The sequence below is a fragment of the Scaptodrosophila lebanonensis genome, unplaced genomic scaffold (genome assembly GCF_003285725.1).
Source record: "Scaptodrosophila lebanonensis strain 11010-0011.00,11010-0021.00 unplaced genomic scaffold, SlebRS2 tig00000024-arrow-pilon, whole genome shotgun sequence".
Lineage (NCBI taxonomy): Eukaryota > Metazoa > Arthropoda > Insecta > Diptera > Drosophilidae > Scaptodrosophila > Scaptodrosophila lebanonensis.
In genome coordinates, this window is record NW_022060538.1 from 9,270,029 (window position 1) to 9,295,323 (window position 25,295).

Here is a 25,295-nt window from a genome sequence, read left to right on the forward strand (position 1 = left end):
GTACTAGAGTTCAAAAATATACATACATACTTGTACATACATGTACAAGTATGATGATTTATAAATTGCAAAGATCAGACATAGGCACAAACAGACACATACACATACACACACACACACACACACACACACACACACACACACACACACAGGCAGAGACTGAGATGAAGCTCATATAGACAGCGGTGATATGGACTGCGTCTATATGTTTGTCGGACCGCTTGTCGTATCATCAGTAATCGGTGTGATTGCAGCAGGGCTTTAAAGTAGAGCTCCTATTAAAAACACACTTTAGTCACATTTCGAATTTTGCCATCGTTGCAAATAGAGAGGGAACGGAACAACAAAACGATACGGCATACGGAATCAAATCTATAATCACGTCCACTTCGACGCGAGCACCGGTGATCGAAGAAGTGTGGAAGAGTGTGTGAAAATCAAGTGAAATATAATATATAATTTGCGAGCCATGGCACAGACCCTGGACGATTTGCAGCTGCGACAGGAGCATGCACGACAATTGCGTCAGGCCTCGCGCTCCAAATTTCGACGCATCAACTCATTGGATCTCATCCCCGAGGATCCCAGTCAGGATGAATCGGATGAGCCGCATCAGCATTTTGTCGCCCTGAGACGCCAACGTACCGCCGATGGTAGTTTGTTGCAGCATCGCCGCAGGGAGTCGAATGCCAGCTCCACATCCTCCACGGGCAGCTTGGGACGCACTCTGAGCTCCAGGGTGCAAAAGATGTTGCTCTTCTGGCCACAACTGATACTCAATTTTATGCTCACTGTGCTGCGGTATTTGCTCTACATACCCTTGTCGATTGCTGCTCCAAGTTTTTGGCTCTCCGCTCTGCTCTGGATCTTTTGGAAGGTGGTGCGTGTGCCAGTGGGCTTGGTCAAGTGGCTGTTAAGTGGTGACAATGTGACCACTGCTCCTCAGCATAAGCGCACTATCCTTCTAAGCTGCGGCAGCACCATACAGACCTTGCATCTGGCCCGTAATTTCTATGCCTCGGGCGCACGTGTTGTGGTCTTTGAATTCGAAGGACTCTTCGGACTGGCACGCTTTTCTACCGCCGTGGACAAGTTCTATATGGTGCCACGTCCGAGTAGCAGCAATGTAGAGCAATATATTGCCGCGCTCTGTCATATTGTGGGCAAGGAGAAGCCGGCCGTTTATATACCCGTCTGTGCCACCAGTCCGGCCTATTACGATGCTCTGGCGAAGCCGCATCTTGAGTTGCTCGGCTGTTCCAGTTTCATACCAAGTGTGCAGGAAACGGAGCAGCTGGACGATTGCCTGCAGTTCTATCAACGCTGCACTGCCCATCAGATTCCTTTGCCGCCGCATTCCGTCGTCAGCTCGACGGAGCAACTGCAGCAGCTATACGATGGCGGCTTTATTGGCAGCTACCGCAACATCCTGATCGCTGGCGGCATGCAAGGCATATTGGAGCGGTACAAATACATCTTGCCCAATCGCCGTTCAGATCTCAAGTTTAATCAGCACGAGATTAGCGAACGACAGCAGTGGCTGGTGGTGCGAGATCAGCCGGGTTATCATCACTATGTCACCTGCACAACGGTGAAGGACTCACGTGTGGTGGCCAACGTTACCTGCCGCGTGGAGCATCACACCAAGAATCTGATACCGGTACGACGTGGCACACGAACCGGCGGAGCAGCCTTGGCGGACGATGATGAGGCACAGATCGATATCTGGCTGAGAGCGTTCTTTGCCAAGGTGCGTTTTCAACGCAGCATTAACGGACACATCAGTTTCCGGCTGGTCAAGTCCATGGCCCACAATGGCCAGTTCGTGCCGCTGGGTGTACGACTGGGCGTGGCCCTACCCTACATTTGCTTCAATCGTTCCCATGCTCAGGTCCTTTGCCGAGCCATGAAATGCATACACAAGCGCAGCCTGGAGGATGACTCCACGCTGGCGGCTTTGGGTCAGAGCTGGAGTTGGTCCACATTGGAGCGCACAACGACTACGGCGGCGTTGGACAAGCGGGAGGCACTCTTTGCCTACTTCGATCCCCTGCCCTATTGTGCTTACTATCATTTCCAGTTGCCTTTGGATTCGGTTAAGCTTTTTTTGCAGCGACGAAATCGCGCAACGACCAAAAGTTTATCGCCCCGCATCACTGTACCGGTTCATTGAACGGACAACTGCACGGCGCCTGCGGCGAGGCAACAACAACATCAACAACAATTATAACAACCACAATTAAATAAAAAAGAAGAACAACAAGAGCAACTACAGCGGCAGGCCGCAGATTAGCGCGATTAAGATGAAGACGAAGAAGAATATCGGCACAATCCAACCAAGAGCCAAGTCCAAAAGCGACGCGAGAGAGATTACACAGACTGATCAATAATAATGGAAAAACATTTTTATATACATATATTGTTTACTTTTTTGTTTACTTAGGAGCTGCGCGCACGCACCAAATGGGGTTCAACATCATCATCTATCAAATATAATTGATTAAGTTAGTATAGGTTAAATGCGTATGAATTTAAGGCACATTATATATATATATATATATATATATATATATATATATATATATATATATATATATATATATATATATATATATATATATGTATATATATATATATATTTTTATATGCATACATACATATTCATACAAACACACATATATTGTAGCATCTAAGAAACACTAGATTGTTAGTTTTGCATAATAAAGTTTATAGAATTGTATTTATTTAATTACCCATTGTGCTACTTTAATACATATTTTTGTTTATGAACGACACATTTTAACATTTGCACTACCAAATCGCGCACCACTCGTTTGTGTACAAAACAGGACTAAACCGAACAGAATGTCCTGCATTGTATGGTGTGCGAGGGTGGTTTTAGTCACGTTTTTCCTGATGTTTTGTTTGTTAGGCAACATGTTGCTTGGCAACAGCCACGCTTTGGGTCATTCTAATTGTGGTAAGACTTGTGGTAACTGAGTCATTTGCATTATCCTTATCAGCAGGCGAGTTAACGCCTACAAGCGGTCATCTACACTGGTAAAAAAAATTCCAGGGACGGTTGTTGGCTTCTTTTTTTAATTACTAGGCATTTAAGCTCTCAGCAAATTATTATATTTAATTAAATCATTGTCATATAATGATTGTGGTGCGTTTTTTTTTTATATTTTAAATTTACGGCTGTAAATAATAGTAACGGACTGCAGCAGTCAACTTTGAAATTTAGCACCGAGTCACCCTGTAGGAAAACTATTGTGATTAGCTACCACGCCCGTGCCAACACACATAAATGGTTTTCGTAATAATCTTAAAGTATGAATATAAAGAATATAGATATGCATGCGAACGTAATTAACCGTAAATATGTACATACATCCATATTGTAGGAGAAAAAATTAAACCACCGGGAACAACTTTTACCGTGTGATCGTGAGTGCGTTTTTGTTCACGTGTCTCATCTCTAGTGTGATTGGCAAATAGCAGAAAGAAGAAGGCGCTTGTAGAACAAAAAGGCAGCGAACTTTTTTTTTAGTTTCTTTTCGCAAATAAAATAACTTTCGTTATAACTGTCGTTCCACAATGAACAACAGCGTTAACGATGCTGCCTATCGTGGTGTGCTCGGCTCAGCTCAGGCAGATATCGGCGGCATCACCATAAACATTGAAAGTGACGACAATGACTCAACCACAGCTGAAAACGAACAACTATTGCCCGCTGTAAGTGCGACCTCTGGACAACAACAACAGATAGCAACGGCCACGCCACCAACAACAACGATGCCTACAAGCACAAGCATTCCATTTGAGACGCCGGTGACGCGTGGTGGCAACAACGGTGGAGGTGCAAGCTCCCGACATGGCAGTAGCAACTTAATATCGTCATTGCTGTCTCGGCAACGTTCCTATACCCCCAGCAATAGTGGCGGCGGTGGCACACCTGTCGTCCTGGCACGTTCCTCGACCGCACAAATCAATCGACGACTGCAGCCATCGCGAAGCGTTGGCAGCGGCAACAGCAGCATTGACGATTCGGCACCAGTGAGTAACAGCGCCGCAGCTGCTACAACTGGGAATGGGCGCCAGATGGGTATCTGGCGCGTCAATCTCAGTAATGTACTCTCCCTTTCCACGGCGCCATCGACTGAAGCGCTACGCTCGCTTTTCACACATTCCAACTTTCGCTATCAGCCACCTGCTGGCAGTGGAGGAGTAACCGCTGGTGCTACTGCTGGTGCGGCTTCGAACGAGAATGCAGACAATTTGCTGAATAGTCAGGATACCAATGGTGCCACAACCAGTGCCTCGTTACGCTTTGGTAATAGATCTATGCACAACGGCATGGGGCGCAGTGTATCGTTGCGCGAGGGCGAAATGCAACAGGCTCAGGGAATGTCGGTACGTCATAATGCCAGTGTGCCCACCAGTTTGCCGGAAATGAATCCACCTGCGTATGATGATAATGTGCCCACTGGTAATAACGCCAGTCAAATGCGAGCAACTATAGGGGGAGGTGGAGGTGGTGAAGGTCTGGCACCTGCTGCTGGAGGAGGAAGCGGCAATCCACAGCCACCGCATGAGCACAATGTGGACGACGAGCAGGTCATCTCGGATCTGGTAGTGCACATCCTCAGTCATTTTGTGCGCTACTTACCTGTGATTTGTATACTGCTGGTTAAATTCATATACGATCATTTGCTGGGCATTTTAGATCTCGTAGTACTGCTCGCTATAATGTACAATGTTAACAAATCGTTGCGCACACAGGTGTCCCGCCTGGCACAGAAAAACTTTGCCGTATTGATGCGTGATGCCTGTTTTCTGGTGCTTGTGGTCGCGCTGCATCTATTCCTGGCCACAACGCCCCCAGATCCCTTCGGCCTGATTGTGCCACCACCAAAGATATCCTACACCGAAGTCATTCCCCTGCCATATAAGGTGGTGGAGACCAGCAGCATCACACCAGATACATTGCTGAAGCAAGCTCATCTAACTGCCAATCCATCCGCATCTTCGCACCAAAATTCATCGGATATGCATAAGTCGATAGTTCATGGTGAAACGTTTGAAGCCGGTAAACCCATACCATTGGGAATGCTGCTCTATTATGTGGCTGTCAATGACGTTATTGTTAAATTGTTGACCATACTCATAAAAGTGGGCATTACGATGCTGCCCCTGCAGATGATAAGACTAAAAGTGCGCGTAAGTTGAAGCTATACCAAACAGGCATACATGTATGCACGACCGATTAAAATAATAGATGCACCATACGAAAAATGTTTACTCCATTGTTCACTGAACAAATTATTCATGAACGATGATGAATCTACTATTTTGATTGGATGCATATAAAGAAGCATTTAAAATCAGTTCTCAATTTCAGGCTCGCTTGTATGTGCTTGTGGAATACACTTCGCAGTTTTATCGCGCCCTGGTGCCCATTACACAATGGTTCTTATTTCTCTATGAATCTTACTCGGGCATAGAAGTCATATCGGGTGGGCTGTTCTCGTCATTATATCTGGGCGCCAAGGTATTTGAGCTTTTGGAACGCGGAAAGTCCTTGAAGAAGGCAATTGTTACTTTTCGACGTAATATTGTAAGTAATAAGAAAATGAATTTAACCATTTTAAAAGCTAACTTATTGATTTTGCGAGGACTCGGAGCGTCAGCCTACGAAGGATGAACTTGATGCTGCGGGCACAGTTTGCCCCATTTGCCATGATTCATACACCACGCCCGTCATTCTTGAGTGTGGGCATATATTCTGTGATGAGTGCGTCAGCACTTGGTTCAAGCGTGAGCAAACATGTCCAATGTGTCGCGCTAAAGTAAGTGATGATCCGACCTGGCAGGATGGTGCCACCACATTCTTTTGCCAGCTATTTTAGATAGGCGACAACAAGAAACCACAGTCTTAGAAAAAAATGTGTACATATTTTTAAGTAAGCATTCCTAGCAATGCCGCACACAACTTTGTATATTTAAGCTAACAGTTATTAATTATTATTAATATTATTGCTATATATGTACGGAACACAAGTCTTTTACTTTGGTTTTTGCTTCTTGCGGGCGGCGGCGGCCAGAGATTGGGTCTCATAATATTCACCATCACCACGCGTTGCGTTTCTATTAATTTCTCCATGCCGTTCTTTACTCACTATTTCCTCAAGAATTTCGCTGTCACCTTTTATCAAGCGTATACGTCCAGTTACAGGATCCACTTCTCGTCGAATTTGGCTCTGACGTCGTTGATATTCCTCAGGAGTTTCCGGAGCGTGCGACTTGCTGTTCATCAACGCTTAAATGTGTGCAAACATAAGAAAGATAGCACGTGAGGAGTTGTTGCCTAGACAGATAATTTGTTCATTACGGACCTATTGGTATAGCAAAGTCCTGATCCTCGCCATCACTTTTGTCAACGACTGCTGCAGCGGCTTCTGCAATTTTCGTTGTTACTTCTTCCTTGACGGTTTTACTGTGCTTTTTAGACTTTTTTGACTTATGCTTCTCCTTGTGGTGCTTATGCTTATGCCTTTTCTTCGACTTCTTTTCGCTTTTCCCCATATTAATTATAATATGACAAAAATAAACCGCAGCTGAAAAGCAAACAAGCCAGTCGATATCTTATTGACATTTAGAGATGGGCGACAAAACCAATCACGAAATGTTCGAGTTTATGCATATGTCATGCTTGTAACAATTCATGCAATAAATTGTTTAAAAAAATATGTTACCATTTATTTTACTTTATAGTACATAACAGCAGTACCTATATTGCAAATTAATCCGTTTTACAATATCATGCTTTACTATTTGCGTGAATTAAAACCACGAATCACGTTGGTAAATGCAACACTGTCCGTATTGTGGATGGTAAGCGGGCGCATGTTGTGTACAAAAGGAAACGTCAAAAAGAGCTATAGAGTTGTGTTAACAAAAAAGAGACCAAGAGATAAATCAAAACTTGTGGATTTTTCGCCGAAATAAACATAGTAAAGCGCTTTTAACCATTTCAACTGCCACGCTATAGAGAATCTTTGCCTGCGGCGCGCTCAAAAAGCGGCGACCACTAAACTATAAAACGCAATCGCGGTGTGGAGCCAAAACGCACACACAAATAGACAACGACACGCGCAAGCAAAGGAAGGAGCAGAATCTGAAAGAAGTGTGTGAAACTAAAAGAAGATTCGGCAAATATAACAACAACAACAGCAAAAAGAGCCACAGAACTTTCGCTACGTGCACACGTAAATCGAGTACAACTACAAATTTTGTAAATTTTGCTAAAGTGGCCGCAGGCAAGCAGCAACCAAATTAGCCGCCAGAAATCAGTAGCAGCAGCCAACCACAACAACAATAATAACATCAGCAGCGTCAACAACCGTTGGGAACACAGGATAAACGTAGTATCAACAACAGCAGCCACAACAGTAGTAGCAACAGCATTAGAAGAATGGAAAAAGTACCAGCCAAACAATTTGATTCGTAAGTGTGATGACAATTAGGCCGAATACTGTCCGTCGCCTTGGTCATTGTTAGGTTATGTTCTTATGCTACAACATATTTTTTCCTACCAAAATAACTTAAAATGTTCTTATTCGAACTTGGTCTAGGTTCAAGACTCGATCGAAGAAACCTGTGCTGGCCAGCGCTCAAGCTATAGTTTAAAAACGTGTGTTCTTTTTGCTGTCCAGCCCTTTCCTTACGTTTGTGTTTATTTTGAAGTGTAGTGTGTTGCACATTAAACCAACAGACCCGCTAAAGTGGTTCATCAATTTCGTCTTCAGATTGGCAGAGTATCTCAGCAGTTAGTTCCTCATTCTTATCACAAGCCAAGTACACCTGTACGACTAAGTCGCGCGGAAATCCTAAGCCGGCTAGACGATCAACGGCAGCGGTTTCCTCAGCTGTGAGAGTTACGTCCAAATTAAATTCAGAGTCTGTAGGGATGTTGCTTAAATCTCCAACATTATCATTGAGCAGATTGAGAAATTCCTGCTGATGATTACGTATGGCATCAAAGGCCTCCGGGTCCTGCTCTGCTAATCGTGTGAGTACAACACCCAGCATTTCTGGATTCTGTCGAATCAAGTCTCGAACTTGCTCAAATCGGGGATCTGCGGCTAGAAAAGCCAGGTTGGCGGCGTTGCCCGGTCCAGATGCCGCGTCCGCTCCTGTTGTAGGTGCAACTGATGTTTCGACTGCAGCTTGTGATGGAATTCCATTGATTAGATATTCGATCGCCCGTTCTGGATGATTAAAGCTAGCACGGAGAGCTTCGCGCACATCCAATTCATTATAGCCCATGGCCATTAGGTCTTGGACAAGCTGTTGGTTAGGCATACGTGATGGAGTCGGTTGTTCTGTAACCGCTAGGCTAGGTGCCGTGCTCAAAGGTGGAGTCGGAGGTACTTTTTCCATCGATGAAGGTGGTGTTGCGTTTTCAGACTGTGCCACCTGTAACTTTTTCTTGCCCATAAGCACGATGAACCTGCTTTCATCTATATTGTAAGCGCTTAGGGGTTTGTCATCCTCCAGAATTCGACCGCTGTAGATTAATTGCAAACTGTCTGCTGGCAATGTTACGTCCGGCATTTTCTCCAAGACTTCTTTTAACTCTTTAACACTTCGAGTGGCCTCCAGGTCTACGCTAAGAACTTTTTGGTTTAATGTGCGAATCGAGAGTTTCATTTTTATGTTCTATTGAATTTAACTATAAAATTTAACCAATGTAATTGAATGATCTTTTAAAGAATTGTTTATTTCTGCAAATTGGTGCGTTACTGTAAAAATACTGCCTTGGGTTTCCGAGAATTTAAGGGTATGCATGGGTTTGTGATGGAAGTGAAGTGTCAAACGCAAATGAACGGAAATCCCTTGACATACTAATCAAAAAAGTGTTTGTAATGTCTTTCCGTTACAGGAAAATCTGGCCAGATCTCGCCGACAGCGACGACAGCGATGTGGAAAATGAAATAGATGTGGATAAATTACCACCATTGGAGGTTGGGCCCAATGAGAATCGCCTGCAGCATACATACTGCCTGTGGTTCTCACGCAAAGGCACACAACGGCACACGGATTATAGTAAATCTTTGCATGTGGTCGGGCGTTGTGCTACCGTTCAGCAATGGTGGTCTCTATATTCGCATCTGATAAGGCCGACGGCATTGAAGCCCTATCGGGAGTTGAGTCTCTTTAAACAGGGAATTAAACCGATGTGGGAGGACCCGGCGAATAGTAAAGGAGGACAATGGGTTATACGATTGCGAAAAAATAAGATTGATCGCGCTTGGGAGAATGTCTGTATGGCCATGCTAGGTGAGCAATTTCTAGTGGGCGATGAGATATGTGGCATAGTGCTGCAAACAAAATACCCGGTAAGTGCGAAATTTTGTTTATTATTACCACATATGACACAAAATGCCTGGAAACCATGAGGAACTACATTTAAAATATCGACATTTGGCGCGCACACCAGTGTTTAAAATCGACCAAAGTTGCTAGCCGATGTGGCAGCCCTGCGTCCACAAACCATATGTTTATAATTATTTAGAAATTTAATTGTGCCCAAGGCACTTAATTGCAAAAAAAAACTTTCTCTTTAGCTACAAGCATAATTATCAGTGAAACTGGTGATTTCCAGACTCATTCATAAACACGCGCTTGTTTGCTTGTCCACATTGTGGACGAAGATGTGTGTAAAGGCAGTGCAAAAAATACTTGGATTCCACAAACAAATGGTGGTGCGGATGGTGCAGTGCTGGTTGTTGTTGTTGACGTTACCGCTGGCACGGCTGACGTAACGCAAGTGTATTTTGAGATTTTTTGGTGCATTTACCAAAGCGTTAGGGTATTTTAGCAGCTACAGCTGCAAACGAGCGGAACAAAAGTGAAAACAAGAAAGTCGTGGTTAAAAGAAGCAGCAAAACGCTAAATTATATAGCACTCTCAAAGACGCTGAGCAATTGTGCAATGAACGCAAGCGTAACAAAAACAATAATTAACCCAGAAAAGTGAACGCTGGTCACAGAAACGTATTGTTAATAGCAATAAAAGCGTAACATTTACCGCGCGTCTTTTCGGCTGTCATGGTGTGTGTGTGGTGAGCGTGTGGAAGCAAAATGCGATAAATTGCCGCACAGATATAATAACAACAAAAAAGAGGTGGTAGGGTAGACGACGTACTACCTCAATTCCTTATGAGCAGCGCCAAAAAACTAACGCAAACGCACTTAAAACAAATTCCACAAATTCCATCGTCGCTCATTGCGAATTGGTTGGTCTAGCCTCTGCCGGATAGCGACGCATGTCTCAGATTGACGAGAGACAGCAACACGTCGAGTGTGCTTTCAAGCGACGTGCGCGTTAAACAGTAGCACTTACTAATACTATACACAACAGTGTAATCAAATCAGCAGAGAGTAAGAGAAATAGTGTTTGTGAGAGACAACAGCCACCCACAGCAAGAGTGGCGTCTCCAACAAGAGAGCGCCAAAACCGATACCAAAAAGCCAGACTGTCGTCTCTGTATTTGTATGTGAAGAACGCGCCGCCGACCAACTCACACACATACTTACGTAGAGTCGCGTACGCAACGTAGCAAAAATAAAACAGAAGTTTCAAAGAGAGAAAAAACGCCCACCGTTACGGCTAAACACCCTCCGCGCGCGTTGCTCCAACCAACGTCACAGCGCCAACTACAACAACAACATTTGGTTGTAGTAGCAGTAGCAGAAGAAGAAGCAGCCTTGCGCAGAAATCGATTTTTTTTGTGCTCATTTTAAGATTTTCCTGCACGCGTCTCGTTGCGTGTGATTGCTGCGGCTAATAAAAAACTAATAAGAAATAATTTTTAAAAAATATAAAAATACGCGGCGAGTGCAACAACTACTTGTGTCAAGTGTATGCACTTGAAATATCAGAAATCTGTGAATAAAACGCGTTGCAAGTAAAAAGCCATTGAAGAAAAGTCAACGCAGTGACGACACCGACTGAGCTACACACATACATACATACACTAACACACAACACGCACACGCTGTTCCACGCGCCGCGTAGCCCCACCCCGCGCCCCCCATTCAAAAGTGTATGTGTGCAAAAAAAAAAATAAAGAAATATCTTAAAAGTGCAAAACAAACAAGTAATAAAAAAATATAATACGAAGAAAGCAGCAAAACGTAACTTAAATCACAGAGAGTGTGCTAAAATATAAAATTTCATAGGGTGCAAAAATCTTACTCATTGTTAAATTTATCTCTGCCAAAAAGGCAGCAAAAACATTAGCAAACAATAGCACTAAACACCATTTGTTGTTATTGTTGCTTAAGCAACTGTGAGTCATTGTGAATATAATAATTCAACATCATTGTTGTTGCTGCTTCTACTGGCATTGAGGTGCTCAGTTCGGTCTCTTTCTCTCTGTCTTTCTCAATGTTAAACGCCGCCGCTCTCACGCGAGCGTAAAATCAAAAAGCAGTGTAAAGAAGAAGTATTATTAACCAAAAAGTGGAGTGCGTTAAGAGCTAGCCAGTTAAGCAAAGCCAAACAAACAACGCCAGCGAAATAAAAGCATATATACATATATATAAATACGGACAGAAAATAAAAAAAAATTAATCAAGTTCGCATTGTACATGTGAAAATCATTTTGTTGTCTAAAGAAAATCCATGAAAAATCAATAAAAAGTCACATTGTGGGCGCCGACAAAAGCGAAAAAAAAAAACAACGTGCAAACAAGTTAGGCAACAATAGTCAGTTAATAGTTTAACGAACAATAACAACAGCAGTAACAACAACATCTACTTCAGTTATAATCGTGCAAAACGTTTACGTAAATTTCACAAACAACTGGCAAGTGCAACAGTTTTGTTATTTTTTAGCTGCCAGTTAATAACAACAACATACAAAAATCAACAGCGGCGGTTAACTACACCAACAATAACAGTAATCAGAATCAACAGCAGCAACAACAACAACAACGAATATAAAGGCATTTAACAAGAAGAACAGCAGCGCGTCGCGTCTCTTATCAAAACTGCTTCCTGCTTAAAACGCCACCAAAATGACGAAAGACAGATTAGCAGCCTTACATGCCGCCCAATCGGACGACGAGGAATCGGAGGATGTGGCCGTCAATGTGGATGGCCATGATTCTTATATGGATGATTTTTTTGCCCAAGTCGAGGAGATACGTGGTATGATCGACAAGGTGCAGGATAATGTCGAAGAAGTTAAAAAGAAGCATTCAGCCATTCTATCGGCACCACAATCCGATGAGAAAACCAAGCAGGAACTGGAGGATCTTATGGCTGACATTAAGAAGAATGCAAATCGAGTGCGTGGCAAACTCAAGGGCATCGAACAGAATATCGAACAGGAGGAGCAACAAAACAAATCCTCGGCCGACTTGCGTATACGCAAAACCCAACATTCGACATTGTCGAGAAAATTTGTCGAGGTAATGACGGAATATAATCGCACCCAGACCGATTATCGAGAGCGTTGCAAGGGGAGAATACAGCGTCAATTGGAGATAACAGGACGTGCGACAACCAACGAGGAGCTAGAGGATATGTTGGAGCAGGGTAATCCCGCCGTCTTTACACAAGGCATCATCATGGAGACACAGCAGGCGAAACAAACGTTAGCCGATATCGAGGCTCGTCATGCGGATATTATGAAATTGGAGACATCGATTAAGGAGCTGCACGACATGTTCATGGATATGGCAATGCTGGTGGAGTCGCAAGGCGAAATGATTGATCGCATTGAGTATCATGTGGAGCATGCTATGGACTATGTGCAGACAGCAACTCAGGACACAAAGAAAGCGTTGAAATATCAGAGTAAAGCGCGCCGAAAGAAGATAATGATACTGATATGCTTGACTGTGTTGGGTATCTTAGCGGCTGCATATGTTAGCAGTTATTTCATGTAAATTGATGCAATTACTTCTTACTAATACGCATACTCACACACAAACACATACACACATACATACTTCTGCATCCACATACTTACATACATATATACTTACAAAACGGCGTTTAATTTAGATGCTGCGCAACCCACCCAACAAAAATAAAAAACAACAAGAGTTTAACACTAAGCGCCCTTGCCAGTGAGCTACACACACACACACACACACACCGAGAGACATACATGCAAATGCATACTAAAATACACACTCACACAGCCATCACATTAGACTATATTTAAAAACAAGGAAATGCAACTGCATTTTAGTTTACTTGTATGGTTAGTTTAGTCTAGTTTCGAACTAAACTCCATTTAGACACCACAGTCGGTCAGAGTCTAGTGGCAAGTGAGCGCAAAAGGGGGCGAGTGAACGGGGAAACCCAAAGAGACGCTAGCGACAAGCCCAATTAACATTTAGAACTCGTCTAATTAGCCAAGCAAGCAAAACAAATTATAGCCTATAAAAAATCTCGAAACATATATATATATATACAAAATTGATAATGAGAAATGCTAAACAAATATATATCTATATATATAAAAGCAAAAGTAATTGCAAAAACATGAAATTTTATTGATTATTGTTATAATGCGAAGCAAAAACAAATGTAAAAAACAAAACAAAACCATAAGCAACGTTTAGCAACACTTAAAAAATAATAATAATTCAAAACAAAAAAGGTAGTTTAATTTTGTTTGCAACTGTCATTATTTTATCAGTTTTAAACATACACAAATATACATAAATTTAAAAGCAAAATCGTGTTGGCAATTTTCACTTGAAAACGTATATATATATTAAAAAATCCAAATTTTGTGCATTATTTATATGTATGTGTATGTAAATGCATTTAGTTAAATGTTGTTTAGTTTTCTATTAATTGATTACTAACTCGCAATGCTCGTCTATTTTAGTAGTCCAAATAATTTCTCACCCCAACGCCGACACGAACAAAAGGCCCAAAATCTCAATCACATACTGAAACACTCACAAACACTCATGCAAATTGCTATGTATTTATAACTAGTTAACTTTTGAATATTTATTATAAATACAATTAATTAACGATGACGAAGATATATACATAAATACACAGAAACACACATAACTATACTGACTATTTACTATATGCTATTTACTTATCATGTTTATATTTATTGAATGCATATAAAGAATATAAAACAAACTCTTCAGATATATATATCTATATATATAAATATGTATATATATATATAGTACGAACAATTAAGCAAAATGAAAATGCAATAAAAACAAGAACATAAATACATATAACAAAATTAAAGGCTAATGCAACAAAAACATCTTTCAAATTATATTTGAAAAAAAAATAATAAAAACGGAAGTTGTTACTCACGATAACGACAATGACAGCGACGACGAACATGATGATTATGTTGTTAATCACGTTTGAATGTCGTTTGCAACGGCAGCACATAATGCCAAACATACATACATATATACACATCCATCCATGATCAAATTAATAGATACACAGCATTTTAAAATTTTATCAAACTTGGGCAATTTCTCTAAAATTTTGGTTATAAAAAGATTTTAAATGGCACAACTAACCATTAGCACTGATCAATTCTTAAATTGGAACTTGATCTCATCTGATTACTTTCGTATATTGCTTATTTTCAATAGATTCTTTTCCCCCATATTCCGTTTTGAATCGCATATTCATAAAATATTGATATATACATTTAAATATAGTTTTACTGTATCTATTAATTTAATCATAGCAGTAAATATATGTGTTATGTGAATACAAATATCAATTTAATCGGCAAACTGTGAATTTATAGAGGAATATTTAGTTTATTGCGCAAATAATTGCACATGTCAGTCAATTACTTTTTGTTTTGGTTGATACATTCAAACTTGTTTTTAAGCCTGAGCTTAACTACACTTTTTTCAAATCGTTTGATAATTCGAATCTATGTTTCGTTATGTGTTGCAAGGTAAAATTGTTATTGCATTTTTGTTGTTGTTTATTTTTTCGCAGAAATTCCTTGTTTTTGCTCGATTTTATTGCCGTTAGTTTATTTTGGTGAATTTTTTGCTGCCAACCAAGAGGTGGTTAAAAGCAATGTGGCTTTTCCTTTCAATTCTTTCACTAAATATGCATATTTATGGCAAATAAATATGCAAATGTTTCTTTTTATTTGCTGCTGCAAAACTTTTTATGAAAATTGTTGCTGCCGCTTTTCTCAGCGAGCAGACACAAAAAGTTTATTTTCATCTAAAATTTGTTTGTTAGAGAAGCGCTCACCTAAATTTTATAAAAAATCTTCAATTATAGAACATTTAGTTTCATGGCATAATTTAGTTCAGTTCAGATTTGTAAAACAGACACTCATACTATATACCACATGCATACATGCACACTTATTTAAAACTGCGAAATTATCGATAGCAATGCCAGCAACAGTTAATAATAATTTTGATAAGAATACTGTTATCGATAGTTTCGTTGGTCTGTCTTATGCGAGACCTGAATTTTCCAAATCTTCTCGTTCATTGTTAAATGCTAAAAATAAAAATATATGAGCTAACGAAGTCCAGGAATCGTATAGACCTAGTGATGCATTACCAACACAACTAACCAAAAACATTGCATTTTATACATTTTCTGCTTGTTTGCGCTTCACATTAACCGATTTGTTTTCTCTCTTTTTGTTTCTTTCCTACGCGTATTGTTTTTATATGGCCATTATGTACTTACCACTACACCCCTATAATCCCTCAACAAAAATATCGTATCGACAACGAAAATCGCCAAACACCCACATTTGGATTTGTTCTAACTGCATGCTGCTCAACAATTACGAAAAACTACAAACAATTTGCTCTTATTATTATAATTATTTTAATTTACTCGCCAAAAATTGTCACACCCGTAACTCAATGAAAATCAATTTCGCTGCCATCTTGTATCTGCAATTGTACAACTTCGACACAAAAATGAAATATAAATAGTATAAAAGCTAAAAATTAGCATGCAATACACAAAAATAATACAAGATAATAAATAACAATTGTTACTGCTAGCCGAATCAAATCACATATATCTATCTGTTTTGGCTAAAAATCGTGTAAGACAAAATATTCAATAACTAAGAAAACACAAGAGACATTTTTTGCTCGTTTGCTCTGATGCTTTTTAGTTGCTTAAGTACATTTTATTATATGCACCTAGAACACAAAACAGCCAGTAAGATCCATAAATTCTTCAACAATACCAGTCTGCAATTACAACTACAACAACAACAAGAAGAACGAGAACAGCAACAACAACTGCGCTCTAGTCCAATGCAACTCGTGCACGTTTCTTTAATTTTTTGTAATTTTAAGAGAATGCTCCAAAACAAAAATTCTCTACTCCACTCTATTGATAACAACTACAACAACAACAGCAACCACGTTCTCTGCACCTTTTTGCACACTACACGCTCGTCCAATCCAATGTAGTGTTGAAAAACATACTTCGACTTCGTATTATGTCAATCAATCAAACTGCGCGTTTGTGTTTAAATTCAATGTGTGTGTGTTAAGTAAAATACGCCTACAAAAACGCGACTCCTCCGCGCCGCCCACTTGGAAGCTTAAGCGTCCCAGCAACAACAACAAAAACAAATCGAATACAAAGAAACCAACGATATGGACAAGCAACAGCCCCAGCTTCAGCTCCAGCTTCAATCATCTTCAACAACAACTAAAAAACTCAAAAGCTGCAGTGCGTCATTCCTTGCCGAGGTGAGTAATTTTCATTTTATTTTTCTTAAATTCACAATTTCCACCCATTAGAAATCGTTATATTTTTCATAAATGCTCACCATTTAACCCCAACAGTCGAACAAACATTGTGCACATCACGTCTTTATAAAATTGTCCAGCATTTGTAATGAAAGCAAACCATTGTTTTGTCATTTTTCACAGCATTCCAAATAAGTAGTGAAATCCCATTAAATGCGTCGTTTAGAGGGGGAGATGAAAGAATTAATTGGTGGAAGTGCGCATTTATAATGCAATATTAACTATGAAATACCGCTCATAATAATTGCAAGTTGTAATTGCATTATTAGTACAGTTTATTCGTATCATAATTGATGGAAATATAATGTGGAGTGAGAGAGCTTCATATCAACATTTAATTGGATTTCGCAGAGAAATTCTGTTTTATGGTTTATAGGCAATTATCGTAGATTAACTTTGAAATTGAGCTAGATTGTGATTATGTTTAATAAATTTATTTCACATATAACTACAATTTATTTCTTTATATCCAATTCTAAATATACTTTTATTCGAAATAGTATTCACCGTTATGACTATTTCAATAAGCAAATGATTAATCTTTCGAATAAATATCTGTCGATTTGACATCCCCATAATGGTTTGCCAGGTTTAAAATTTCATTTGAAATTCAAATTTGTTATATAGCATAAAATTGCAAGCATTAGTTGAACCTATTTAAATACACTATAACTTATGGGAAGCTCTGATAAAATAATATATTTTTCGATTTGATTTCTGGAAATGATAAAATAAAAAGTGGGATTATAAATATATTATGTTAAATAGGGTCTTATAATTACATTAACTCTGCGATCATTCAAAAGTTTACACAATTCCTTTTTTTTTTTTTTTTTTTGAAACAATTCACTTACACATTGAGTATTTAATGACTTTCCCCTTTTTTCGAGAGTCATTAATCATGCTGATGCATCGAAGTCAATCGTATTTCAGATGAAGTTAATTCGGCACAGAGCTCTAAATGTACATATGATCTCATTCGCTCAATAAGGTATTGTTTTGTTTTTTAGTTTACAAAATCATAATAAGCTCACAGTGCTGGCTAAGTAATTTATGAATAAATATTCCTCTTATTTGCTAATATTATTATTATATTATTTTTCAGATATATGTAGGTGCAAGCCACTTATTATATAATAGGTATCATGTTCATGATAAGTCTAGAATATTTTTGGAACACACTTGGGTTGCGTGCTCAATTCAGTGTTCTACTATATCTATAAACATGTATCATTTTCTCCACTTTTTGTCGTCGGTATTTCCTAAATTGACTTTAACATGCACACAGTCGCAATTTTTATTGGTCAGTTGAGGTCATCAGCCAGTATTTTCACCTTTCCGCTGATGCTTCCAATACACTCATGGCATTTAAAGCTAGCGCTCTCGCAACGGCGCCTACAAGAATGCAAACGATAAAAACTATTTACATTTGCGTTAATTAGTAATAAAATGCTTTCCTTGAATGAACAATTGGAGTACATTTACAGCGCATAGTGACTGATGATTCATTTCGGCTATTGATAAGCATTTCGTATGTGTGTGTGCATATCTATTATATACGCCTAATGAAATACAATTGATAACATGTCGAGGGTCTGACTCGACAAGTTACTCTTTTTCTAGTGCAATCAAATATCACATGAAATAGTGAAAAATAAACAAAAAATAATAATAAATTAATAAGCTCCTTCCTTTTGGACAATTTCGCTTTGTATGGCTTTCCAATTTTTTTTTGGTGTAGGATGGTGTGTTGTGCAATTATTTGCAATTTTGTGTGGGTGTGTTAACCCATTAACGTCTTTCTATATCACAATATTAAGTTTAGGACTAAAGTTATGTTCAGACATGCCAATAATATGAACAGAAAAATTTGTTTTGCTTTACAATCAGACTTCCATAAGTAATTCCCAAAGAGGTTCGTTGTAGTAGTAAGCTCTAATTGAGAAACTAATTGAAGAAACATTATATTGATATGAACAGAAAAATTTGTTTTGCCTTACAAGCAGACTTCCATAAGTAATTCCCAAAGAGGTTCGTTGTAGTAGTAAGCTCTAATTGAGAAACTTTAATTGAAGAAACATTATATTGTCATGAACTGTGCAAATTGACTTCAAAAAAATAAATTAATCTCGTCCTTCCTCGGAGCTAGGAGAATCTGGATACCAACTTTGGTTATTCCAGCTTTTATAGTTTCTGAGATCCTTGCGTTCATCCAGCAGACGGACGGACATGTCTAGATTGATTTCTCTCGTCATGCTGATTCTGAATATATATACTTTATGGGGTCGGAGATGCTTCCTTCTACATGTTACATACTTTACACAAACCTAATATACCCTTTTTACCCTACGGGTACAGGGTATAAAAACGAATGTTTATATTGCCCAGGTCGCCCACACTAAACTGGTACAGGCTCACATTGAGTGAGAAGGCCAGGTATTTAGGAGTCAGGAAACTTTATTGGCAAGATAGTATAAAGAAAGCTACAAACGCTATTGACTACTGTAAGGAATCCATTAGTACCAGATGGGTGTGATGTGTTGTCGAGCAAGTGTAGGGGCTTCAACCATCGCTTCAGTCATCAATTAAATTTCAAAACAAAATTACTTACTTTGCGAGTTTGATATTTATACTCTGTACATGAAATGTACAAGAGTATATTAGGTTTGCGGGAGCTGAAAAATGTAACAGGCAGAAGGAGGCGTGGCAGACCCCACAAAGTATATATATTCTTGATCAGCATGACGAGACGAGTCGATCTAGCCCTGTCTGTCTGTCTGTCCGTCTGTCCGTCCGTATGAACACCTGGATCTCAGAGACTATAAGAGATAGAGACACCAAATTTTGCACGAAGATGCGTTATGTGTGTATTCTATACGAGTTTGTTTTATTTTTTTGATTTTCCCCCCCACTTCCCCCCTATGGGGGTTTTCCCGATTTTCCATTCGTATAATCGCCTATATCTCGGAGACTATAAGACCTAGGAACACCAAATTTTAGTCCCAGATGCCTTATGTGAATACGCAGAAAATGTATATTTTGGAATTCCCCTCCCTCCCCCCTCTACCCCGCAAATCGTAACTCCCGTAATTCTTGGAATTTCGAACTAAAATTTTGGAAATACCCCCAGTTAGTTATTATGTGTCCGTATGCCAAATTTCATTATGATAGACCGATTTAACAAGAAGTTATAGCCATAAATATATTTGCTGATGCAGCGCTGCTGCAGCGCTGCTCAAGCGCTGCCCGCGGCTGTTGTTGATGTTGCTGTTTGGTTGACTGCGAAAATGCTTACACAGACACGAATTGATGCGCATAGGCATACATACACTCACACAGACGCAATTGCTATGTAAATGTGCAATTATACACCCTTTACGTGAGTTCGAATACCGAGAGAGGTAAAATCGATCAAATTTTTTTTTTTATTTTCTTAATTTTTTTATTTTCTATAATTATTGTAAACATATGTACAGAGTATTTCAAAGTCGGGACACCCGACTTTAGCTTTTTTACTTGTTTTTGAAAAGTTTTGTAGAAATTTTGGATATGGTTTAAAACCACACTAGCGCTATAAAATATTTACTTAAATGTTCTGTATAGAAAATGATAACTCGTTTTCTATTTTTAATTATAGTAGTAGCGAAATTTGAATATAATTATTAAATTATTTCCAAGATTTGTCATTAATGGGTTAATCGTCAGTCAATTATGAGTAATAATATTGGCGAAATTCATTTCATGTTTGAAGACTCTTAATTGTTAATTTTTTGCTGCTCTGTACAAACACGTTAACAACTATTTCAAATGACTTTATACGAGTATTTGTTGTTGTTTGCTTGCTTGTCTTTTTAACACATTTTCACAATTTTGTCTGCTTACTTTGTGTTGAACGTATTTGCCCGTACTTGCCATGCAATGCCCGCATTTATTTATTTATATTTTTCCCATTTATATATATATATATATTTCTTTTATTTGTTTTTCCCATTTATACACATTTTCTGTGCTTCTCAAACACTTGAGTTTGATGACTGCTGCAATGGCACCGCATTGACGCTGCACGCCCCATCGCTATCTATCTCTGTGCCCCTTCGTTGCCCTGTCGTGTGAACTGCATGTAGCAAGAGAAGCGCACCAACGAGTCATGAAATCAATTTATGTATTTATTTAGTTTTTGTCTCGTTTCATTTTATTACATTTTCTTTAGGGCCCTCCTCTGTCTATGTGGCCGTGTCTGTATGTCTGTCTGTCTGCTTGCCTGTTTGTGTGTTTGTTGTAACGATTTTTGCCATTTCACTGAACTCTTTTGGCCCTGTACGCCACTTGTTCGTATGCTTCGCACATATATAGACACTTCTTTAGCCGGTTTTTAGAAAATATACGAGTATGTGTGAATATTTGTGCTGCCTGTTTGATGACTCATGGTATTTACCATGTTTATTGTTGTTGTTGTATTTGTTGCTCATACTGTGTGCACTTTAGCGCGTCTATTTGAGTTAAAGGCAATTGATTTATTAGTTTAACACGTTGCTAGCGAGTCTGGCTGGCAGTCTGGATGGCTCGTTGGCTTTTCGACTGGTTCGACTGTTTGGCATGAAGTCATCAGGCCAACATTTTAGATTTGTTGCTGCTTTCAGCCTAGTTGTAAATTCTTGACGCAACTTTCCCACATTTTCTTCTTGCTACAAAGTTGATTCGTTTGCGTCGGAAAATGAAAGTTTTCATTTCAATTTATTTTCTCTCTGGCTTCCTTTTTTTGACAACTGTACGTCAAGCATTCATCCGAGCACATAGACACGCCTCGTCGCACTTGTGCAAAAGTTTTCATTTTTTTTTATGCGCCAGTTGTAAAAACTTGACCATGATGCATATTTTCCTATGCACAAAGGCAGGCAGCAGTATGAATTAGAGATGATAGTGCCAGCTTGCAATATGGTTAAAAATATACTTGTAAATTAAATATTTCGAATATGTTGCTAGTCCCAGGTCCACTTCTAAACAAATTCAATCGCGTCTATCTAAACTCTAAAAAAATGTTTAAAAAGTTGCTGCTCTCATTTTAACAGCTATTCGTTTTTCATTTGTATGAATAAACATTAAAAAAAATATTTAAACTACAGACTTTTCTTAATAAGAGATCCGTAATCTCGTTGAGGTCGGTCCGTAGCTATACTATTATATATACTATATATATTGCATATATTATAAAGCTTTTACACAATTGCTAACAATAGTAAGAATCCACGCTCAGAAAATATATAGTATTTGCTTTTTATTATTTTTACTTGCACTACAGTACGTAATCGCTTGGTTATGTAAATTCATTGAAGACAGCATCTTACATAAGTTTTATAGTCTTTGCTGTCTTTTTCCAATTGAGTCCGATTTAAAGATTTTGATTTCCTTTTATTTTTCTAGTGTAGCTGCTATGAGCGGCAATTTCTTAGAACTGTTGTAAACGAGGCCAAATAAATTGAATTCATGAACAAATATTGAAATAATACAAGTATATATTCTCTATTTAAAGTAGGTTTGAATGTCATTTTTACGATTTAGTGACAGAATATGGATAAAACTGCACAAATCCAACGCTTATATTGGGTTTAGGTTCAATCATCAATTAAAGCTTAGTTATATTAATTAGATCTTCTCTAGCTGTATTGGTAGCTTAACATTTCTTTTTAACTTTCGAAAGCATGTTCCAATTGACAGCATTAATTAATGTTGGTCCAGCTGAAGATTAAATAGCTGTGGCCTTTAAATACATACACATACACCCACACAGATGCATAAAGGTAGGATTTGTTGGGCTTGCCTTTCCGCCCGTCTCTGCATCCTGTGTGTTTTGACGAAGTTTTCGGCCACACCAAAATTCAATTTCTTGTGAGCAGACCACCTGCACACACATGCACAGGCTTATACAAATAGGCTCTATTGATTTTTGTAGATGGAAGCTAACAATTTTGTTAATTGAAAACAAATTTGAAAGCAACATTGGCTGACGTCCTACATGACCCAAGAGTGTTGCTCATACGCCATGTGACCCGTGCGCCTACATAGACAATGCATATGCATGACTATCATCTGTGTGTGTGTGCGTGGGATAGTAGAGGCAATGGGCGAAATTAATCAACAGCTTTGTAAAAACAAATTTCATGTTGTTGCTGAATTTGCACTTAAAAAAAGCTTTAAAACTTAATAGCACGCGTAGGTTTTAGTCCAAGTTGTAGATGTGGGTGTGGGTTTGCATGGATAGCTGTTGCTATGGCTATGTAGTGTGTGTGTGTGTGTGAAACAAAACAACTCGTGTAAATGGCACACACACGCCTACTGTAACAAGCTTGACCCTTTTGGCTCTCTTTTTTTCATGTTTTTTTGTTTGTGTAAACGGGTTAAGGCAACACAGTTCATTCGCCTGCCCATTTTGTAGGGCTCCGTCCGTCCTGCAGCTCCAGTTTCACAGTTAGAAAGCTTGCCCCACCCTTTTTTTTTTGGCTGAAAATTATATGTGTATTTAATGTGAATGCAGCAACGGCAACAACAGCAACGTAAATGTGGAGCGTGGCAGCCATAACGAGCAAGCCATTTAATATAGCAGCCTTATAGGCGGTTGTCGGTCGAACAGGGAGCCAGAGAGTTGGGTCAACGACGAGCGACAACGAGCGACTCGAGTTGCCCATTATGACTTCCGGCCTTTAATAAATGAAAACGTTGACGAGTTGTTCTTGTTACTGGTCCTCGAAATGAACTGATTGCGTTGATGCGTGCTGCGCACAGAGTGAAACAAACGAACACGGGAATAGGCAGGAATACTATAGGCGGAGCAAGAGAAAGAGTCGACAGATGGCACATTTCACATTTAAATTCCTTGCGCCTCACAACATCTTCAATTTCCTTCCTACCATGGAATTCTGTTTGGTTTTTTTTCCTTTTTTTTGCTTTCGTTTCTGTTAATTTTGCGACACGAATGCAAAAGAAAGAGTACAGAAGTGCCAGCTAAAGAGAGTAAAGGAAAAAGGGTGGGCAAATTTATGCTACGTTGATTTTTAAAGAAAACTGTAGAGCTTGCTGGTACAATATACTTATATATAGTATATTCAAGAAAAAGGTTACAGGTGAGCCATTCAACCAGTGAGGCAGTAAAGGTGCAAATTCTCGGAACGTGTCAACAACAACAACAACAGCGACAATAACAATTCGAGGGCGGCCCATAGACATTAACGCGTTCAAAACACAGTAGCAGGGGAAGTTGTCGTCTTGCCTTTTGTGTTTTAACTTTCTTTTGGTTTACATAAAATTGCGCAATTATTTCCAGCAACGTCGTCGTCGTCTCTTTTTTTCTATACATATATAATTGTGCTGAGGTTCATTTGTAATGTGGTTTATGTTGGCACAATAGGGTTAAGCAGAATAATATTTTGCCCTCTAATGTTCGCAAAATGGAGTATTTTCAATTTATTTTTACACACACCTATCAGATAAGTAAAATATCACATGTTTTATTTCGCGTCTGCTCGTTACAATCATGCGAAAATGATATAAGTTAGGTTAGAAATTATATGAGTGGAGGAATTCAAGGTTTTTTTTTTACAAAAAAAAACCAAACTTTCTTTGATTATTAGAGAGTGACGCATTAATGATATTAAAAACCGATTGTCTGGACTTAACAAATTAATTAAACAGTTCTGTCTTGTTCAGACTCATTAATGGGAAGCCATTCACACTCATTGATGTTCAATAAAAGAAGTAGGAATTTGTACGCCAGTTTATGTTGATCAAGGCTTCCCAAAACAGATCAATTGTTAATGGCATGTATAAAGTCTTTTGTTTCTGATAAAATGGAAAAGTTATCACGTAGTGTGTTAAAGTACTGGTTGGTATGTGGAATGTGTACCTGCTATTTCGCTTTACTTAACGAATTAACTCTGTGCACCGCAAATGAAAAAATGTGAATCACGAAGATTTCTAATATAATAACAAATTGGAATAAAATATACTTATTGTAAATTTGTTAGTTATCAGCCTATGACGAACATACTAATTTGTTGGTTTATATATATTTGTACTATCGTAGCTCTTTATTTATAGTTTCCAAACTCTAAGCTTGTCATGTTGAACATAACTATTTCCTTTTATTTATTTGTACACTCTTCAAGGCTTGTTTTGAATATGCTTAATAAATGTTAAAGCCGCATCCCTCCCACATCTAAATGCAACTTTACGTTGTGGCAAACACCAAGAACATCCTCAGCAAGAACAACAACTATAATAATATTGTGCAGTTTCAACCACTGTATGGCTTTAATTAAACGTAGTAAACTTTCAAAAAGCCGTCTGGTTGCAAGCTCATTTGCATCTTAAGTAGGAAAATTCTGCGGACCGTCCTCTGCCCACTCTTTCGCGGTGCAGCTGGTGAGAGCGCAATCAACAAAAAGCGCTTACTAA

The 25,295-nt window shown here is 39.0% G+C and overlaps 5 protein-coding genes across 8 annotated transcripts in view; 4 read left to right on the forward strand and 1 right to left on the reverse strand.

The window, feature by feature from the left end:
* Positions 1-301: 301 nt before the first annotated feature.
* On the forward strand, positions 302-2,535 carry LOC115620818. The gene has a single exon (XM_030514245.1). The coding sequence runs from the start codon at positions 470-472 to the stop codon at positions 2,171-2,173; it is 1,704 nt and encodes a 567-aa protein (XP_030370105.1). The 5' UTR covers positions 302-469; the 3' UTR covers positions 2,174-2,535.
* Positions 2,536-3,548: 1,013 nt separating this feature from the next.
* Positions 3,549-6,058, forward strand: LOC115620502. The gene is made up of 3 exons (XM_030513755.1): positions 3,549-5,223; positions 5,405-5,620; positions 5,679-6,058. The coding sequence occupies exons 1-3, from the start codon at positions 3,601-3,603 to the stop codon at positions 5,910-5,912; spliced, it is 2,073 nt and encodes a 690-aa protein (XP_030369615.1). The 5' UTR covers positions 3,549-3,600; the 3' UTR covers positions 5,913-6,058.
* LOC115620503 (ADP-ribosylation factor-like protein 6-interacting protein 4) lies at positions 5,939-8,819 on the reverse strand. Of its 2 annotated transcripts, XM_030513758.1 has the most exons (3): positions 7,780-7,811; positions 6,399-6,620; positions 5,939-6,322 (listed from the first exon to the last, which is right to left on the reverse strand). In XM_030513758.1, exons 2-3 carry the CDS (start codon positions 6,586-6,588, stop codon positions 6,069-6,071), a joined length of 444 nt encoding a protein of 147 aa, XP_030369618.1. In that variant the 5' UTR covers positions 6,589-6,620; positions 7,780-7,811; the 3' UTR covers positions 5,939-6,068. The 2 variants fall into 2 exon arrangements, with proteins under 2 accessions (XP_030369618.1, XP_030369617.1); XM_030513757.1 differs by lacking the exon at positions 5,939-6,322 and having other exon boundaries at positions 6,334-6,620; positions 7,780-8,819.
* LOC115620505 (eukaryotic translation initiation factor 4E type 2) overlaps positions 6,816-25,295 on the forward strand; it is an 81,895-nt gene continuing 63,415 nt past the window's right edge. Inside the window, exons 1-2 of one of the 3 annotated variants that reach the window (XM_030513760.1) lie at positions 6,816-7,509; positions 8,948-9,404. In XM_030513760.1, coding sequence (XP_030369620.1) covers positions 7,478-7,509; positions 8,948-9,404 — 489 coding nt within the window. In that variant the 5' untranslated portion in view covers positions 6,816-7,477. The remainder of the gene's footprint in view (positions 7,510-8,947; positions 9,405-25,295) is intronic. The other 2 variants (XM_030513762.1, XM_030513761.1) reach the window with 2 other exon arrangements.
* LOC115620504 (syntaxin-1A) lies at positions 10,870-16,045 on the forward strand. The gene is made up of 2 exons (XM_030513759.1): positions 10,870-12,961; positions 16,011-16,045. Exons 1-2 carry the CDS (start codon positions 12,090-12,092, stop codon positions 16,027-16,029), a joined length of 891 nt encoding a protein of 296 aa, XP_030369619.1. The 5' UTR covers positions 10,870-12,089; the 3' UTR covers positions 16,030-16,045.

What these genes read in the sequence shown, in the direction of transcription:
- LOC115620502 (XM_030513755.1), top strand. Translation starts at nt 3,601, where the DNA reads ATGAACAACAGCGTTAACGATGCTGCCTATCGTGGTGTGCTCGGCTCA. An exon ending in TGATAAGACTAAAAGTGCGC is followed by an intron (nt 5,224 to 5,404) that starts GTAAGTTGAAGC and finishes TCTCAATTTCAG; the next exon opens with GCTCGCTTGTATGTGCTTGT. An exon ending in TTACTTTTCGACGTAATATT is followed by an intron (nt 5,621 to 5,678) that starts GTAAGTAATAAG and finishes TGATTTTGCGAG; the next exon opens with GACTCGGAGCGTCAGCCTAC.
- LOC115620818 (XM_030514245.1), top strand. Translation starts at nt 470, where the DNA reads ATGGCACAGACCCTGGACGATTTGCAGCTGCGACAGGAGCATGCACGA.
- LOC115620503 (XM_030513757.1), bottom strand. Translation starts at nt 8,715, where the DNA reads ATGAAACTCTCGATTCGCACATTAAACCAAAAAGTTCTTAGCGTAGAC.
- LOC115620504 (XM_030513759.1), top strand. Translation starts at nt 12,090, where the DNA reads ATGACGAAAGACAGATTAGCAGCCTTACATGCCGCCCAATCGGACGAC.